General features: G+C 48.1%; 1 protein-coding gene across 1 annotated transcript in view; it reads right to left on the bottom strand.

Moving 5' to 3' along the window:
- LOC147097526 (thrombospondin type-1 domain-containing protein 4-like) overlaps nucleotides 1–20,490 on the bottom strand; it is a 452,248-nt gene that overhangs the window by 194,205 nt on the left and 237,553 nt on the right. Inside the window, exon 8 of the mRNA XM_085972010.1 lies at nucleotides 17,187–17,391. Within this exon, the coding sequence (XP_085828136.1) occupies nucleotides 17,187–17,391 (205 nt within the window). The remainder of the gene's footprint in view (nucleotides 1–17,186; nucleotides 17,392–20,490) is intronic.

Genomic DNA, 20,490 nt, shown 5'->3' with positions numbered 1-20,490 from the left:
ATAGTCGATCACCATCCGTTTCTTCTCGCTACCCCTTACCACCACCACTTGGGCGCGCCACGGGCTATTGCTGCGTTCAATAATGCGCTCTTTCAGGAGCCTGTCTACCTCGGTCGCGATAAACCGCCTGTCCTCCCAGCTGTACCTCCTGCTTTTGGTCGCTATTGGCCGGCAGTTAGGGGTAAGGTTCGCGAATAGCGGAGGCGGCTTTACCTTCAGGGTAGCCAGACCGCACACTGTGAGGGGCGGCTGGGACCCACCGTAATTGAGCGTGATGCTTTGGTGGTAGCACTGGAAATCCAGGCCCAAGATCACGCTCGCACATAGATTCTTCATGATTAATACTTTAAAATTATCGTATACAGTTCCGTTAACGGACAACTGTACCGTGCAGTAACCCATAATGGTCGATGTCTGGGTTTTATCAGCCAGAGAGATGGTAGCCCGAGTAGGGACCACCTTTAGGGAGAGTTGTTGTACCAGTTCAGGGTGGATAAAACTCTCCGTGCTTCCACTGTCAATTAAACATTTAACCCTGCACCCGTTTACCTCGATGTCCACCATTGATTTGGATAGCGGGTGCGGCCTGGTCTGGTCCACTGTGACCGATGCCACTGTAGGGCCCTGATCGAGACAAGATGGTGTCCACGCTGCCTGCTCACAAGATGGCGGACCCCACGAGGTCGGGCAAGATGGCGTCCAAGATGGCCGCTCCCACGGCGCACACGCGGCGGTGGCGGGTTTTCCGGCGGGGTTCCCTCTGCACACCTTCCCGAAGTGCCCCTTCTTACCGCACTTAAAGCAGGTGGTGCCTTTCGCCGGGCACAGGTTTCTGGTGTGCTTCGGCTGCCCGCAGAAGTAGCAGTTGGGTTCCCGACGCGTCGCGGCTGTCGTAGGGCTTCTGGGGTGAGAGCGGGGCCCCGACGGTGTCGGGCTGCCGGGCGGGGAAGATGCCTTCCAAGATGGCGGTGCCCTTGGTGCACACGTGGCGGCGTGGACGGCGCGGGCTGAAGAGTAGGCGTCCGAGTTTCTCTGGGCCACATCCAGGGATCGTGCTGTGTCCGCAGCCTGTTTCAGGTCCAATCCCGTTTTTTCCGGCAGTCTCTGCCGGATGTAAGTGGAGCTGAGGCCTGTGATAAAGGCATCGCGAACAAGCTCGTCAGTGTACACTGCGGCTTTTACATCTTGGCACTTGCAGTCTTTGCCAAGCGTTTTCAGGGTGCCTAGGAACTCCTCCACCGATTCCCCAGGTCGTTGTGCGCAAGTAGCGAGCAGATGCCTAGCATACACCTCATTCGTAGGCTGCTGGTAATGCGCCTTTAAGATGTCGCAGGCGGCCGGGTACGTGTCGGCATCTTGGATGAGGGGGTAAACCCGGTGGCTTACCCAATTCCGCAGAATTCCGAGTTTCATACTCGCAGCGTCCGTAGCGTCTTTGACGGCTGCGGAATTGTCCAGGAAGAATTCCATACACATAAACCAGTGTCCGAAGCGTGCCGATGCGTCCGAAGCATGCTGGTCCAAATCCAAACGTTGGGGTTTCAAGAGTTGATCCATTGTGTTGAAAATTAAGTCAATAAAATTGATGTGCCTCAATAAATCCGAGACTCGATGTTAGCGAAACAAAACAAGGCTTTTATTGACTTAGAAGGTAACACACAGAGGAGAATGTATCTTCCATCCAGAGGTCTGCCGTACTGGATGTGCTGCAGGCTGGGCCAGCTTACATAGGAGCCAGGTATGGGCGGAGCCCTACACACAGTACAATACAATGGAAATGAAACTGAAACCAACCACAGTCACAGGCAGAGAAATACTGAAGAGCGATGAATGGAATATTTCATCACAGAAGGGTGAGCAAAAGCTTGATCCAAGAAGTAGGTTTTAAAGAGATTTAAAGGAGCAAAGGGAGTTGGAGAGCGTGTGGTCCAAGTGGTTGAAGGCACAGGCGTTAATGGTGGGGTGAAGGGAGTGGGGGATAGGAACATAAGAACATAAGGACAGGAGGAGGCCATTCAGCCCCTCGAGCCTGTTCCGCCATTTAACTAGAACATGGCTGAACTGTATCTTAACTCCATTTACCTGCCTTTGATCCATAGCCTTTGATACTCCTACCTAACAAAAATCTATCGATCTCAGTCTAGCATCCACAGCCTTTTGGGGGAGAGAGTTCCAGATTTCCACTACCCTTTGAGTGAAAAAGTGCTTCCTGATTTCAGTCCTAAATGGCATAGCTCTAATTTTAAGATTATGCCCCCTTGTTCTGGATTCCCCCACCAGAGGAAAGAGTTTCTCTGTAATAGTTTCCTCAAAAACACAACCCTTGACCCCTCCGTCCTTGCAAACTACCGCCCCATCTCCAACCTCCCTTGCCTCTCCAAAGTCCTTGAATGTGTTCGCCTCCCAAATCCGTGCCCATCTTTCCCGGAACTCCATGTTTGAATCCCTCCAATTAGGTTTCCGCTCTTGCCACAGTACCAAAATGGTTCCTATCAAAGTCACAAATCACACCTTATGTGACTGCGACAAAAGTAAACTATCCCTCCTTGTTCTGTCTGCAGCCTTTGACATGGCTGTCCACACCATCCTCCTTCAAACTCCTCTCCACCATCGTTCAGCTGGGTGGGACTGCACTCATCTGGTTCACCTGCAATGGCTTCTCTTCCCGCTCTTGCACCATTACCTCTGGTGTCCCCCAAGAATCTATCCTTGGTCCCCTCCTATTTCTCATCTACATGCTGCTCCTCGGCGACATCATCCGAAAACAGTGTCAGTTTCCACATGTATGGACGACACCCAGCTCTACCTCACCATCAACTCTCTCGACCCCTCCACTGTCTCTAAATTGTCACACTGCTTGTCCAACATCCAGTTCTGGATGAGCAGAAATTTCCTCCAACTAAATATTGGGAAGACCGAAGCCACTGTCTTTCATAGCTACTGACTCCATTCCTTTCCCTGGCAACTGTCTGAGGCTGAACCAGACTGTTCGCAACCTTTGTGTCATATTGGGCCCCGAGATGAGCTTCTGGCCACATATTCACGCCATCACTAAGACCGCCTATTTCCACATCCGGAAAATCACCCGACTCCGCCCTGTCTCAGATCATCTGCTGCTGAAACCCTGCTGCTGTAAGTAGTTCATGATCCCTTTAAGTAGCGCTAGTGGGGGTCCTTCATGCCGTTGCACATGTGTTCAGATGTGCGAATTTAAGAGAGGGCGTAGGCTGCAACGTGGAGCTCAAAAATGGCAGCACTGGCATCAAATCAGCATTGCACACTGATTGACATCATGATCTGCCTACTCTGCATGGTACCGGCGGTCGTTAGGTGCGTGCATACAAACATCTTTACAAATATGGCGCGCGCATCACGTACGCTGTTTTCAACCTTTAGGAGGCCTTGTAGCACCCAAAAGAATGGACGCTACGGAGTTCAATTTAACCCCCCATGCCTCTATTTATAAAGCCCAGGATCACATGTGATTTATTAACCTGTCCTACTACCTTCAAAGATTTGTGCACAAAAACCCACAGGTCACTCTATTCTTGCACCCCCTTTAAAATTGTACCATTTAGCTTATATTGTCTCTCCTCATTCCTCCTATCAAAATGTATCACCTCATACTTTTCTGCGTTGAATTTCATCTGCCATGTGTCCTCCCATTCTACCAGCCTGTCTATGTCCTCTTGAATTCTATTACTATCTTCATCATTGTTTACTACACTCCCAAGTTTCATGTCATTTGTAAATTTCAAAATTGTGACCTGTACCTTCCAAGTCTAAGGCATTAATGTATATCAAAAACAGTGGTCCTAGAACTGAACCCTGGGGAACGCCACTGTATACCTGCCTCCAGTCCAAAAAGCAGCCATTCACCACAACTCTTGGTTTTCTATCCCTTAGACAAGCTTGTATCCATACTGCTACTGCCTCTTTTATCCCATGGCCTTCAATTTTGCTAAGAAGCCTATTATGTGGTGCTTTATCAAATGCCTTTTGAAAGTCCATATAAACATCAGCCGCACTGCCTTAATCTATCCTTTCTGTTACCTCATCAAAAAACTCAATCTTTTTAAGTTAGTCAAACACAATTTTCCCTTAACAGATCCATGCTGGCTCTCCTTTATAGGTCCATACGTGTCCAAGTGGCTGTTAATTTTCTCCTAGATTATTGGGCTGAATTTTAATCTGGAAGAGCATATGGGTTTCGGTGTGGGTGGAGGGTTTAAACCATGAAACTTGCCAGTGCATCAGGAAGCCAGCTCCAACCTGTCAACTGTAGCATTTGACTGGAGCGTGCGGCTGCGTGCGCGCAACCCCCTCGGGAGAGGCGAGTTATCAATTTCTATATGCTAATCACTCAATTAGAGCAATATTGACACAGTTTTCAGTTTAACATTGGGTCCCTGGGTTTCCCAGGTTTCCTGAAACTCGTCAGTGAAACCAAGGCAAGTACACAGTGGCAATTAAGGGGTTGAAGCAATCTCAGGCAAAGATGCTAATAAATACTCAGTACTCATAGCTGCTTTCTTACCTGCTAGTGGGAAAGAGTTTGTTCACAGTAATTTTGCTGAGATGTTATATTGCACAATTTAGAGGTTACTTTCTACACTTTGGAGGTTTGCTCCCACATCAGGATGGGTGCCGCTTATGCTACTCTAGATTGGACCTCAGATGAGGACCAAGATAACCAGCTACATGACCAGCACATGCAGGAGCCTGCTGCTCACAGACCTGTAGCTGTATAGCAAAGGCAATCAGCAGAGAGGGGACCAGCAGAGAGGGGACCAGGAGAGAGGGGCCCAGCAAAGAGAGGACCAGCAGAGAGAGGACCAGCAGAGAGGTGCAGCTCACAGGAGGCACGATCCACGAAACAGGGTCTACAGGCAGAGGCTCGGTTTCCTTGATATGTCTGAACACTAGTGTCTCAGAAGCCTCAGGATGTCATGTCAGGTGGTGGCAGACATCTGCAGCCTCCTAGAAGAAGACCTGCTGCCTGTTGAACCTGGTGGCCACGCGTTACCAGTGGCTGTCAAAGTCACCACTGCCTTCAACATTTTTGCCTCCAGATCCTTCCAGGGCTCTGCCGCAGACATATGTAGGATCTCTCAGTCGGCCTCCCACAAATGCATAAAAGCGGTGACTGATGGGTTGTTTGCCAGGGTCGGCAATTATGTTAACTTTGCCACCAATGATACCAGTCAGAATGAGCGGGCGCTCGGTTTAGTGGCTCTGGCTGGCTTCCCACAGATGCAGGGCACCATCGACTACACACACGTGGCAATCCGGGTACCCGCCGAACAATCAGGAGTATTCGTCAACCACAAGTGCTTCCACTCCATCAATGTACGGTTGGTGTGCAACCACAAAAAGATGTTTATGCAGGTGTGCGTAAGATTCCCAGGCAGCTGCCATGATGCTTTTGTCCTGCGGCAGTCCAAGCTCCCTGATCTGGAGTCCTTCATTAAGGAAGCAGTAGCAGGGCATTTAGAAAAACATACTGCAGTCAAACAGAGTCAGCATGGTTTTAGGAAAGGGAAATCATGTTTAACAAATTTGCTAGAGTTCTTTGAGGATGTAACAAGCAGGGTGGACAAGGGTGAGCCAGTGGATGTGGTGCATTTGGATTTCCAGAAGGCATTCGATAAGGTGCCACATAAAAGGTTACTGCATAAGATAAGAGCTCACAGAGTTAGGGGTAATATATTAGCATGAATAGAGAATTGGATAACTAACAGAAAGCAGAGAGTCGGGGTAAATGGGTAATTTTCTAGGGATGGGCAATAAATGCTGGCATTGCCAGCGACGCCCTGATCCCACAAACAAATTTTTGAAAACGGTAACTAGTGGGGTGCCACAAGGATTGGTGCTGGGGCCCCAACTATTTACAATCTACATTAATGACTTGGATGAAGGGATTGAGTGTAATGTAGCCAAGTTTGCGGATGATACAAAGATGGGTGGGAAAGCAAGTTGTGCAGAGGACTCAAAGGGCTGGATTTTCATTGAGGAGGCGTGTAGGAGGTGGGACTACAACTTTCAGGGTTGTAGTCCTGCCTCCATTGAGTTGTGGCCAACCCACACGATTTTCACTTGATTGACCTTGTTGAGCCCGACCAGCGGGCTCAGCAGGCCAATTAAGGGCCACCCAACAGGTGACGTCACAGATTGACATTTCATCTGTCAAAAGCTTTTGACAGATGAAATATCAGCGTTTGACAGCTGTTTAAAGCTGTCAAACACTGACAATCTGTACTCCAAGTTAATTCCTTCCTCTCAGGCTGATTTAGAGATCTCTCCAGAACAGAAAGCTGATTTTGCAACTTTTGACAGATCGCGGCCATTCTGCTTTCTGTGCCGGTGAGATGAGGGACTCCCGAGACCTGAAGGAAGGAAGGCTGTAAAGGTAAGTAAATGTAAGCAAAACTTCTTTAAACACTTTACACACACCAAACACACTTACCTCTGAACTCATGCACCCATCACTCACCTGAACACCGGACATCTCGAACCCACCAAGCCCTTCAGCCCAACGGTCCGCCTCGCTAACTTGGCGTGGTTTGGAGCCGTCGGGAATCCCACACTTCAGGGATAAAAATAGGGATTAGGCTAAAAACTGCCTGTTAACTACTTGTTAACATGCAGTTAATTGGCACTAATCCCCTTCCCGCCTCGGGGAGGCGTGTCCCAGCACAGATCAGGTATCCGCCTCCTTTGAAACTGGCATGGAGGCGGGTTGGAGGCGGGATGGGTTCGTGCCCCCCCGATTTCGAGATTTTAACCCCCCACACGCCACCTCCACGGCCCAATGAAAATCCTGCCCAAAGAATCTGCAAAGGGATATAGACAGGCTAGGTGAGTGGGCAAACATTTGGCAGATGGAGTATAATGTGGGAAAGTGCGAGGTTATCCACTTTGGCAGGAAAAATAAAAAAGCAAACTATTATTTAAATGGAGATTACAAAATGCTACAGTTCAGAGGGACCTGGGGATCCTTGTGCATGAAACACAAAAAGTTAGCATGCAGATACAGCAAGTAATCAAAAAGGCAAATGGAATGTTGGCCTTTATTTCAAGGGGGTTGGAGTATAAAAGCAGGGAAGTCCTGCTACAACTGTACAAGGTATTGGTGAGACCACACCTTGAGTACTGCGTGCAGTTTTGGTCTCTTTATTTAAGGAAGGATATACTTGCATTGGAGGCAGTTCAGAGACGATTCACTAGGTTAATTCCAGAGATGAGGGGTTTGACTTATGAGGAAAGGTTGAGCAGGCTCGGCCTATCCCCCATTGGTCCCTATCAATTTATGTCTTCACATTCATCATCAAACAAGTTAGAAGGCCACTTACGACCCAGCACCCAAGAATGGACAAGATGGGAAAGTGGTGAAAAAGAATAACAGTTTTGTGAGCTAAATAAAGAACAAAAATTTATCAAAACAACATTTTCTCAAACACCCATGTGCATACCCTTGTGCAACTACAAAGCTTTACTCTTCCTTTTTCTGCTACTCCTACATGGTGCAACCCCTGTGGCTTCAGCAGAGGTAGTGGCAGGCTGCTCAGGTCCCTGCTCTGACTGCTGAGATGCTCTTGGGCGACATCCTCTGGGTTTTGGAGTACGTGAGGGCCCCACCAAAGAATGCTCCACTTGCACCTGTGCAGGAGCAGACTCGGCCATTGGGAGACGAATCAGTATGTGGGATACTGACTGAGAGGTGGGTTGTGGGTGAGAAGTAGAAGCGCTTTGACTCCTTACAGCCCCCAGCAGCACATCCAGGGGCATGTCACTGAAACGAGGCACAGCCTTTGTCTGTGTGGAATACATTCTGCCACTTGCTTCTCTATTCTTCCCAACTCCAAACGCCTTCAACTTGCATGTTTGTAGTGTCTCTTTAAATACTGGAGTTGAGATCGCATCTTGCGGGTCCACATCACACTCGCTGCCGCTGATTGTAAGGGAAGTAAAATTATAATGAACTGGCTGAGTTAAAAAGCAACTAACAGATGCACTGTACTTACTTTGTGCGCTATTAGACACCCCCTGCTCCCAGAGTGTGCAAAATTAAAATCGGGTCCATTGTTTCTAAAAGCTTCCCCAACACCGATGTTAAACTGACTGGCCTGCAATTGCCAGGTTTATTCTTCTCCCCTTTTTTGAACAAGGGTTAACATTTGCAATCCTCCAGTCCTATGGCACCACCCCTGTATCTAAGGAGGGTTGGAAGATTGTGGCCAGCACCTCTGCAATTTCCTCAGCAATCCAGGATGCATCCGACCTGGACCAGGTGACTTATACACTTTAAGAACTGCCAGCCTTTCCAGTACCTACTCTTTATCTACAAGGATAATAATTTTAAATTGGGGGACCATGAGGCAATGTAGGTCAGCAAGTACCGGGATGATGGGTGAGCGGAACTTGGTGTGAGTTAGGATACGGACAGCAGAGTTTTAGATGAGCTGAAGTTTATGGAGAGTGGATGGGAGGCCGGCCAGGAAAGTATTGGAATAGTCAAGTGTAAAGGTAACAAAGTCATGGATGAGGGTTTCATCAGCAGATGGCCTGAGGCAGGAGCGGAAATGGGAAATGTTACGGAGGTGAAAGTAGGCGGTCATTGTGATGGAGAGGATATATGTTCGGAAGCTTAGCTCAGGGTCAAATAGGATTCTGAGGTTGCAAATAGTCGGCTTCAACCTGAAACAGTGGCCAGGGAGGGGATTGGAATAAGTTGTGAGGGTACGGAGTTTGTTGTGGAGGTGTAAGGTGATGTGCCTGTCACCATTCTATCATGCCTTATTAGAATTTTTCATTCTATATTGAGCAATGAGCTGTCACGCCATCCGGTCCATCTCTGCCACCAGGTGGGAACTGCAGCACCTCCACGCTCTCTCGCGCCAGCACAAGTTACACATCCCCTAGCAGAGCATCCCTGCATGAGTACAGATAATGGTTTTAAAAATTCTGTTTCAATGTTTGTAAATTTATATAAAAAAGACAATAATTTATCTTTTGTACCTTGCACGACAGTCTCGGCTGATTTTAACCCTGCCTGAAGGCGGAAGCCAGGTGAGACCTACCCACATTGATCCCACTGTTTTACCACGGGTTCCAATCTTCTGAGCAGATGAAGCTACGATGGCATCATCAGAACCCAACTGTAATTTTAACCAGAGCCCTGCTTGGAGAAGACATTGTGGCTTCCCGCCAACTCAGGGGGAAGAACAGCTGAGATCAGAAGAAGTCCAAAAAGGTAAGTGGATCTTTTTTTTACTTTCATTGTGGGGCCAGGATGTACAAGAGTGATGGCCTCCCCTGTCATAGGTTTCCCCTCTTCCCCTGACTGTGAGGTCCTCCTGAACTCCCTCCAAACCACTTACCTGAGTGACGGGGACTGTTCATTCGGATCTCCAGCTTGTTGCCTCTTGCCGCCCAACATCAAGACTGTCGCAGCCTATGCAGAGGAGGCCTGGGAGTTTATATCTCCTGAGCCTCAATCTGCCGAAGTCCAGACGGTTTATTGTCCGCCTTAGCCCGCACCCACACCACTCCCGCCCCGAGTTAAAATCATGGCTATGTAAGTTCTTGCTGCTCCCTAACACTGCTGATCAGCTACTCTATGTGACAACCATTCGTACCATTCACCATCTTTGCTGCTATCGACCGCCTGTGTCCATTCCTGATTCCCCCCTAGCCCATTCTCCACTACTCCACTACTGTCTCCCCCCTTGATCTACCCCTCCCCAGCCCATTCTCCATGAGTGTCTCCTACTCGGTCCAATGCTGTCCAGCCCATTCTCGACCCTTTCTGGATATTCACTAATATCAGCCTCTTCCTGTCAGTTCTCCATTGCTCTCTGGCCCCACTAGTTGGATAACATTGTCCTCCCATTCATCCTCCGCACTCCTGTTCCCTGCTCTTTCCTGTTCATGTCTAAGAACTACATTTCCCAGTCTGAGAGTGGACATTACTTTTCGAGGAGCTGCACTGAAATTTATATTGAGTGAGTGATGGAGAGCATATTCGGGGGGCAAGGGGCAAATTAGGAGGATAAAGGTGAATACTGAGTGGATAAAAGGGAGCTAGGTCACCTTAAAACAGTAGAACAAAATGTTAGGAATGCAAGCACACATGGGGATGTTAGGGAGCAAAGTGCAAAATTGGGGGAGAGATTCTATCCAGTGAGGGAGGAGGATGTTAGGCGTTCAGTGACACTGGGATGTCTTGCAACCAAGGGATATGAAGATGTTAGAGGACCATAGGGCTAATTTCGGACATGAAGAGAAGAGGGTAATATTAAGGGGGCAAAAGGATGTTATGTTGCAAAGAAAACACAGGGCCATGCTGTGCTGCGCACACATTGACAAATTGGCCGCCGTGTTTCCTGCGTAACCACTGCGACTACACGTCAAAATATACTTCATTGACTGTAAAGCACTTTGGGACGCCCTAAGGTCGTGAAAGGCACTGTTTAAATTAAAGTCTTTCTTTCTTTATGTAACTGAACAGGAAAAATTTGCAGGGCAAGGGGCAGAAAACGTTAGTGGGAGTGGTATATAGACCTCCAAACAGAAATGCGGAGGTTGGGGATGGCATTAAAAGGGAAATTAGACAAGCGTGCAATAAGGGCACAGCTGTCATCATGGGTGACTTTAATCTACATATAGATTGGGCTAACCAAATTAGTAACAATACTGTGGAGGAGGAATTCCTGGAGTGTTTACGGGATGGTTTCCTGGACCAATATGTCGAGGAACTAACTAGAGATCAGGCCATCCTAGACTGGGTATTATGTAATGAGAAAGGATTAATTAGCAATCTTGTTGTACGAGGCCCCTTGGGTCGGAGCGATCATAATACAGGAAACTTTGTGCTATCCGGCACCGACGGGACCGAGCTGCTGCCATACACTCCAAACTGCCGTACACTCCAGAGCTAATGTTGAAACAAACAAACCCTGTTGTTTAGCAACAGCCTCTAAACAGTCAGCAATCATCTCTGTAGCGTCTGTAGCTCAAGCTGTTGCTTAGCTACAGACCTTGCACAGCTTGACTGTTCAAAAAAAGCAAAGAAAAGAAACGAAAAGAATAAAAAACGGCTCCTGATTTTTGCCGGTGGCTCCAGCTTGCCGGACGGTTCGCCTCCGGATAACTCAAAGTTTCCTGTATAATAGAATTCTTCATTAAGATGGAGAGTGAAGTAGTTGACTCAGAGACTAGGGTCCTGAATTTAAATAAAGGAAACTACGATGGTATGTGTTGTGTCCGTGTATAATAAGACACAGACAGCGGAGAACGGTACAACAGGTGTTTACTCAACGTGGCTCACACTGCAACTGATCTGTACAGATTACTACTCAGTGCTATATACAGGTGTGGTCACTGCCGGTACTGCAGTATACATGAGCTGTAAAAGATAGTTCCCCTTAAAGGTATATACATTACAGTATGAGGCGCGAGTTGGGTAGGATTGATTGGGGAATGTCACTCAAAGGGTTGACGGTGGATAGGCAATGGCAAACATTCAAAGATCGCATGGATGAACTACAGAATTTGTTCATCCCAGTTTGGCATAAAAATAAAACAAAAAAGGTGACTCAACCGTGGCTAACGAGGGAAATTAGGGATAGCATAAGATCCAAGGAGAGGACATATAAATTGGCCAGAAAAAGCAGTAAACCTGAGGATTGGGAGCAGTTTAGGATTCAACAAAGGAGGACAAAGGGATTAATTAAGAAGGGGAAAATAGAGTATGAGAGTAAGCTTGCAGGGAACATAAAATCTGACTGTAAAAGCTTTTATAGATATGTGAAGAGAAAAAGATTGGTGAAGTCAAGCGTAGGTCCCTTGCAGTCAGAATCAGGGGAATTTATAATGGGGAACAAAGAAATGGCTGACCAATTAAATACACATTTTGGTTCTGTCTTCACAAAGGAGGACACAAATAATCTCCCAGAGATGTCGGGGAACATAGGGTCTAATGAGAGGGAGGAACTGAAAGAAATCAGTATTTGTAGGGAAATGCTGTTAGGGAAATTGACGGCATTGAAGGCCGATAAATCCCCAGGGCCTGATAATCTACATCCTAGGGTACTTAAGGAAGTGGCCCTAGAAATAGTAGATGCATTGCTGATCATCTTCCAACATTCGATGGAATCTGGAACAGTACCCATGGATTGGAGGGTGGCTAATGTTACCCCACTATTCAAAAAAGGTGGTCGAGAGAAAACAGGGAATTACAGACCGGTAAGCCTGACATCGGTAGTGGGGAAAATGCTAGAGTCCATTATAAAAGATGTAATAGCAGAGCACTTGGAAAACAATGACAGGATCGGACAAAGTCAACATGGATTTACAAAAGGTAAATCGTGCTTGACTAATCTACTGGAATTTTTTGAGGATGTAACTGGTAAAATAGATAAGGGAGAACCAGTGGATGTGGTGTATTTGGACTTTCAAAAGGCTTTCGATAAGGTCCCGCATAAGAGATTAGCGTGTAAAGTTAAGGCACATGGGATTGGGGGCAAGGTATTGACTTGGATAGAGAACTGGTTGGCAGACAGAAAGCAAAGAGTTGGAATAAACGGGTCTTTTTCCGAGTGGCAGGCAGTGACTAGTGGGGTACCGCAGGGATCGGTCCTTGGACCCCAGCTATTCACAATATATATTAATGATCTAGACAAGGGAACTAGATGTAATATCTCCAAGTTTGCAGACGACACAAAGCTGGGTGGGCGTGTATGCTGTGAGGAGGATGCCGAGAAACTCCAGGATGATTTGGACAGGTTGGGTGATTGGGCAGAAGCATGGCAGATGCAATATAACGTGAATAAATGTGAGGTTATCCACTTTGGTGGCAAAAACAGGAAGGCAGATTATTATCTGAATGGCAATAGATTGGGAGAAGGGGAAGTGCAACGAGACCTGGGTGTCCTTGTGCACCAGTCGCTAAAGGTAAGCATGCAGGTGCAACAGGCAGTTAAGAAGGCAAATGGTATGTTGGCCTTCGTAGTGAGAGGGTTTGAGTACAGGAACAAGGATGTCTTGCTGCAGTTATACAGGGCCTTGGTGAGACCACATCTTGAGTATTGTGTGCAGTTTTGGTCGCCTTATCTGAGGAAGGATGTTCTTGCCATGGAGGGAGTTCAGCGAAGATTCACCAGGCTGATACCTGGGATGGCAGGAATGATGTATGAGGAGAGATTGGATCGATTGGGCTTATACTCGCTGGAGTTTAGAAGAATGAGAGGGGATCTTATTGAAACTTATAAAATTCTGACAGGACTGGACAGACTAGATGCAGGAAGGATGTTCCCAATGGACGGGGAGTCCAGAACCAGGGTTCACAGTCTAAGGATAAGGGGTAAGCCATTTAGGACAGAGATGAGTAGGAAATTCTTCACCCAGAGAGTGGTGAACCTGTGGAATTCTCTACCACAGAAGGCAGTAGACGCCAATTCATTAAATATATTCAAGAAGGAGTTGGATATATTTCTTAAGGCTAAAGGGATCAAAGGATATGGGGAGAAAGCAGGGACAGGGTACTGAATTTGGATGATCAGCTATGATCGCATTGAATGGTGGAGCAGGCTCGAGGGCCGAATGGCCTACTCCTGCTCCTATCTTCAATGTTTCTGTGAAAGAGTGGGGGAGTGGGACTAATTGGATAGCTCTTACAAAGAGCTGGCACAGGCACGATGGGCCAAATGGCCTCCTTCTGTGCTGTATCATTCTAAGGCCTTGATTTTAACCCCCTCCCTCCACCAATGGGCAGAAGAGGGTCAATGGGGAGGGGTTAAAATATTGGGATAAAGCAAACTGATCCCTTATCTGGCTGCCACAATACTTACAGCGGTGATTCAGGCCCTGGACGAGGCTCCTGCTAAAAGCATCTGAAAGTCCATTGAACATGCAAAATTCGCGGCCCGATGATGTAATCGGCACCGCAAATTATTTTTACCCTTACCACAGGGGGAGTACTGCACTGTCTGTCATCCCATGCTGACGATGGCCCGCGCTGTTGGACGTTCCGCGCTGTCTGTCGTCCTGCGCTGTCTGATGCCTCGCGCTGTCCGATGCCTCGTGCTGTTTGTCGTCGCGCGCTGTCTGATGCCCCGCGATGTCAGTCGTCCCGCGTTGTCTGTTGTCCTGCGCTGTCTGTCGTCCTGGGGCTGTCTTTCATCCTGCGCTGTCTGTCGTCCTGCGGGGTCTGTCGTCCCGTGCTGTCTGTCATCCCGCGCTGTCTGATGCCCCGCGCTGTCCGATCTCCTGCGCTGTCTGATGCCCTGCACTGTTTGTCGTCCCGCTGCAGCAATAGGACGGGAGGAGCTGACTGGCCAGAAGAGGCCCGCGTAAGTTTTAAAACATTATCCATTTTTAAGCTCATTGTGGGACAGGAGGAGCAGGAGTTTCTCAGGCCTCACAAGGAAGCATTCGGCCTCCCCAGCCCCGATCGCAGGCCTGATCTCTCACGTTCCACCCCCTCCTGATTGCAGCCCGGAACTTTCCCCTCTACTGACTGTTCCCACAGGTCCCCGGCTGCCCCCTTCTGTCGCTAATTTCTACTCCACCTGCTGGACAAGAGTCTGCAGTAAGCCTCCACGTCACCTGCCACGACGGGTTCTTGGCTCACTAACAGGCTCCCTCGCACACTTCTTGCTTCCCCACTAATATCAGCCCTATGATTCTATACAAGATTAAAAATAATGAGGCCAAAATTCTTTGCAAGTACCAATGGACTCCTGCCATAACTCTGACGGCAGACCAGCAGAGCCCCTCGGTGCACTGGGTCTCCACCACTTCGGGGAGTTTAGCTTTGCATTGTAAGAGACAGAATTTCCTCTCCATCACAAGGCAAATGGTGACATGTGTGCGGAGACTCCCTAAGCCTTAGGCTGGAAGGGAACCGGCATCTTAGTAACCCGGTATAGTAGTGAGAGCCGGTATGCCAAGGGAATGGAGGTAAGCAGTCTGGACCCCTGAAGACCATTGACTGGACCATTGGTGGATTTTTTTTTAATTCATTCATGGGATGTGGGCATCGCTGACAAGGATAGCGTATATAACCGATCCCTAATTGCCCTTGAGAAGCCTTCTTGACATAAGTGGCTTGCTAGGCCATTTCAGAGGCAGTTAAGAGTCAACCACATTGCTGTGGGCCTGGAGTCACATATAGGCCAGACCGGGTAAGGATGTCATATTTCTTTCCCTAAAGGATATTAGTGAACCAGATGGATTTTTATGACAATCCAGTAGTTACATGGTCAACATTACTGATACTAGCTTTTTGTTTCAGATTTTTATTTAGAGTCATAGGGCTAAAAATTCAGTTTGGGGCGCCAAGCTCGCCTGGGCGCCGGAATTACCGCTGCGCGCGGAGCCACTTGCGCCATCGGGATATTCAGTTTCAGTGCCCCAAGTGGAAGCCGGCCGCTAAAGAAGGCTTTCGGCGCCCCGCCTGTCAAGCCCATGCCGGCTCTCTGCAAGAACACTTCAGCTGGTCCCATTCCCCCGTCCTTCCCTGTAACCCTGCAAATCATTTTCCTTCAGGTACCTATCCAATTCCCTTTTGAAAGGCATGATTGAACCTGCCTCCACCACCCTTTCAGGCAGTGCATTCCAGATCATAACCACTCGCTGCGTAAAAAAGTTTTTCCTCATGTCGCCTTTGGTTCTTCTGCCAATCACCTTAAATCAGTGTCCTCTGGTTCTCGACCCTTCCGCCAATGGGAACAGTTTCTCTCTAGCTACTCTATCTAGATCCCTCATGATTTTGAACACCTCTATCAAATCTCCTCTCAACCTTCTCTGCTCTAAGGAGAACAACCCCAACTTCTCCAGTCTATCCATGTAACTGAAGTCCCTCATTCCTGGAACCATTCTTGTAAATCTTTTCTGCACCCTCTCTAAGGCCTTCACATTCTTCCTAAAGTGCATTTCCCAGAAATGAACACAATACTCCAGTTGAGGCCGAACCAGTGTTTTATACAGGTTCATCATAACTTCCCTGCTTCTGTACTCTATGCCTCTATTTATAAAGCCCAAGAACTCTTTCTCAACCTGCCCAGCCACCTTCAACAATTGGTGCACATATACTCCCAGGTCTCTCTGTTCCTGCACCGCCTTTAGAATTGTATCCTTTATTTTATATTGCCTCTCCTCATTCTTCCTACCAAAATGTAACACTTCACACTTTTCTGCGTTAAATTAACTGAATTTAAATTCCCCAGCTGCCGTGGTGGTGATTTTAACTCATGTACTCACAGATTATTAATCCAGGCCTACTAGGACTACTAGTCCAGTAACATAACCACCATGCTACCGTTACCAATATCAGGAGGGTGGGCTTAGCAGTTGGACTCCAGAGTTTGTGCCGAGCGGGACAGGCAGCAGAGATGCACCTGAAGTGGTGCTTGTGCCCACCACATGCAAATAAGGCGTCCTCTCGCTGACCCAGCAAACTGCAATGAGTCAGTGCTAGAGGTTAACTGTTGGGAATTTCAGTCCCAATAGGTGTAAGGAACCACAATCAGAGCATGCAATGATCTCAGAGGAATGGTCAAGTGAAATAATGCAACAGAGGAATAAAGGGAAAGCAACATAAGAGCAATAGAGTAGACAAGAGCAACACAGAGTGCTCCAGGAGAACTTTGAAGACAGCACAGTGGCATAGTGGTTAGCACTGTTGCCTCACAGCACCAGGGACCCGGGTTCGAATCTGGCCTCGGGCGACTGTCTGTGTGGAGTTTGCACATTCTCCCCGTGTTTGCGTGGGTTTCCTCCGGGTGCTCCGGTTTCCTCCCACAGTCCAAAGATGTGTGAGTTAGGTTGATTGGCTATGATAAATTGACCCTTAGTGTTAGGGGGATTAAATACGTGGGGTTACGGGGATAGGGTGGGATATGTGTTGGTGTAGGGGTTACGGGGATCGGGTGGGATATGTGTCGGTGCAGGCTCGATGGGCCGAAATGGCCTCTATCTGCACTGTGGGGTTTCTGTGATTTCTGTGAAGTAAATGACAAACTATATCTTCCAACTCACAGGTGATCAACTACTGCCAACTTAAAAAGGGTTGGGTGGAACTAAAATACTCGCTCACTGGCCAGCTCCTTTGAGCACATTGAGCGGTGGCATCCTGTGATATTTTTACTAGGGTATTGCCTTCAATCTGTGGTGGGAGCACTTACCCAGGTAATTTCTGCTTTTGACCATCTCCGTCACATTAATTTTAGTGGCTCCTTTTGGAATCTCCATTATTTTATGATATCCAACAGTCGGCAGGCTGTGTTTGAAGACCCCAGAAATGACCTTGCAAGCGGTGTTGTCTCCTCCACAAATTCCACATTTATCCATCAGTTTGTCCGACCCCAGATATTCATCACAGCCGATGTGCTTTATGAAAAAAGAGAGAAGCCTTTTTACAGCTTGAAATTTTAATATGTTAATTAATAACTTTGATTCAATCTAATACCACTGTAGTGTTAGCTAGGACTGAATTCAGGTAGATACTTCACTAACTCCTAATACTGAACAAGCTGAGCTGTGCATCATACTACCAGGATTACTACTTGCATTTATATAGTGTCTTTACATTAGAACAACTGCGAGGACATTTCACAGAGGTGCAATTTTTAAAAACTGGACACAGAGCAAAAGGAAATATTAGGGGGCTTGGTCACAAAGGTGGGTTTTAAGGGGGACTTAAAGGGGAACAGGGAGGGGGAGAGGCAAAGGGATTAAGAGAGGGAATTCCAGAGTATGTTAGCAAAGGCACAGCTGCCAGTGCTGGGGCAAAGGGAGGGGGGATGCACAAGAGGCCAGAGTCAGGGGAATGGAATGTTTGGGGTGGGGATGAAGGGCTGAAGGATTTTTTTTCATTCCTGGGCTGTGAGCGTCACTGGCAAGGCCAGCATTTATTGCCCATCCCAAATTGCCCTTAAGAAGGTGGTGGTGAGCCGCCTTCCTGAACCGCTGTAGTCCCTGTGGTGAAGGTACTCCCATAGTGCTGTTAAGGAGGGAGTTCCAGGATTTTGTAGGAACAGCAATATATTTCCAAGTCAGAATGGTGTGTGACTTGGAGGGGAATTTGGAGGTGATGGAGGTCCCAAGCACCTGCTGCCCTTGTCCTTCTAGGTGGAAGAGGTCGCGGGTTTGGGAGGTGCTGCCGAAGAAGCCTTGGCGAGTTGCTGCAGTGCATCTTGTACATGGTACACACTACAGCCACAGTGCACCAGTGGTGGAGGTAGTGAATGTTTAAGGTGGTGGATGGGGTGCCAATCAAGCGGGCTGCTTTGTCCTGGATGGTGTCGAGCTTCTTGAGTGTTGCTGGAGCTGCCTCATCCAGGCAAGTGGGGAGTATTCCATCACACTCCTGACTTGTGCATTGTAGATGGTAGAAAGGCTTTGGGGAGTCAGGAGGTGAGACACTCGCCACAGAACACCCAACCTCTGACCTGATCTTGTAGCCACAGTATTTATGTGGCTGGTCCAGTTAAGTTTCTGGTCAAGGGTGACCCCCAGGATGTTGATGGTGGGGAATTCGGCGATGGTAGTTCCGTTGAACATCAAGGGTCAGTGGTTAGGCTCTGTTTTATTGGAGATAGTCATTGCCTGGCATTTGTGTGGCGCAAATGTTACCTGCCATTTTCAGCCCAAGCCTGAATGTTGTCCAGGTCTTGCTGCATACGGGCATGGACAGCTTCATTATCTGAGGGGTTGCGAATGGAACTGAACACTGTGCAATCATCAGGGAACATCCCCATGTCTGACCTTATGATGGAGGGAAGGTCATTGATGAAGCAGCTGAAGATGGTTGGGCCTAGGACACTGCCCTGAGGAACTCCTGCAGCGATGTCCTTGGGTGGTGATGATTGGCCTCCGAGAACCACATCCATCTTCCTTTGTGCTCGGCATGACTCCAGCCAGTGAAATATTTTCCCCCTGATTCGCATTGACTTCCGTTTTACTAGGGCTCCTTGATGCCACACTCGGTCAAATGCTGCCTTGATGTCAAGGGCAGACACTTTCACCTCACCTCTGGAATTCAGCTCTTTTGTCCATGTTTGGACCAAGGTTGTAATGAAGTCGGGAGCATCAGTGAGCAAGTTATTGGTGCCTAAGTACTGCTTGACAGCACTGTCAATGACACTTTCCATCACTTTACTGATGATTAAAAGTAGACTGATGGAGCGGTAATTGGCCAGATTGGATTTGTCCTGCTTTTTGTGGACAGGACATACCTGGGCAGTTTTCCACATTGTCGGGTAGATGCCAGTGTTGTAGCTGTAATGGAACAGCTTTGCTAGAGGCGCGGCTAGTTCTGGAGCAGAAGTCTGCAGCACGACAGCTGGGATGTTGTCAGGGGCCCATAGCTTTTGCTGGTGCTGAAGTGCTTTTTGCTGACTTCAAGGCTTCTACACAAACCAGTTACTCCAGACACGGGTGCACTAGTAGGCCTTCCTTTTGGAATAGAGCATGACTGGGAGAATGAGCAGAGGTCACGCAGAGCAGGACAAGCTGCTAGAAGAATGAGGAGGAGGAGGGGGAGAAGGGCTCTCAGCAGGAGGCCATATCCGCTCAGGGTGTTTAGGGAGCAATTCTCCAAATTAAAATTCAATGATGACCAAGGTTTGAGATGTCTGCGCTCCACTAAGGAGGTTGTCATTGAAATCTGCCAACTGCCGCAGCCACAACTCCAACCTCAGCAGGGCAAGGAGCACATTGCCAGTGGTGGTGAAGGTGACCATGGCTATGAGCTTTTATGCATCTGCCTTCTTCCAGGCTGGTGCTGAAGATATTAGCAACATCTCGCTGTTTGCAGCCAACTGAGGCTCTCTATTCAAAGAGAGATAACTTCCATTTCATACCCTCTTGCCAGAGAGAAGCAGGTGGAGTGAGCAAGGTTTGCAGGTTGCCCCATGGTGCAAGGTGACATTGACTGCATGCACATTGCTTTGTGGCCGCCGGATGTCAACTCTACCATGTACCGGAACCTAAAGTGATTCCACTCCCTCAACATCCAGCTGTATTTCATCCACCATGGCAAAACAGAGGGTGGCAACTGGGCGACAAGGCTCGTGACTCCAGTTTACAACCAAGCACACGTGTGCAGCATACATACAATAAGAGCCACGCTGCCACAAGAAATGTGATAGAGCGGACCATTGGCGTGCTGAAGCAGCAATTCCGCTGCCTGGTCCGCTAGCCTTGATTGAGCAGGTCTCAAGATTCGTGGTAATGTGCTAAATGCTGCACAACCTTGCCTCATGAGGTAACAGCAATTGCCACCTCTTGTCAGGCAAGAGGCTGAGGAGCAGGAGCATGAGGAGGAAGCGGAGGACGTGGAAGAGGAGGGGGCGGAAATGGAGGAAGAGGAAGGAAGGCAGCAACCTAGACAGTCCATTTCTGCCCAAGCTATATGTGAAGAACTAATTCAAGTGTAATACCAGTAACCTCAATCCCAATTCCCCAACAGTCCCACACTTCTTACCT

The sequence above is a fragment of the Somniosus microcephalus genome, chromosome 32, assembly GCF_052327205.1.
Source record: "Somniosus microcephalus isolate GS21.2 chromosome 32, FLI_Smic_1.0, whole genome shotgun sequence".
Classification (NCBI taxonomy): Eukaryota; Metazoa; Chordata; class Chondrichthyes; order Squaliformes; family Somniosidae; genus Somniosus; species Somniosus microcephalus.
The sequence above is the reverse complement of the archived record's forward strand: the minus strand, read 5'-3'. Positions and strand labels throughout refer to the sequence as shown.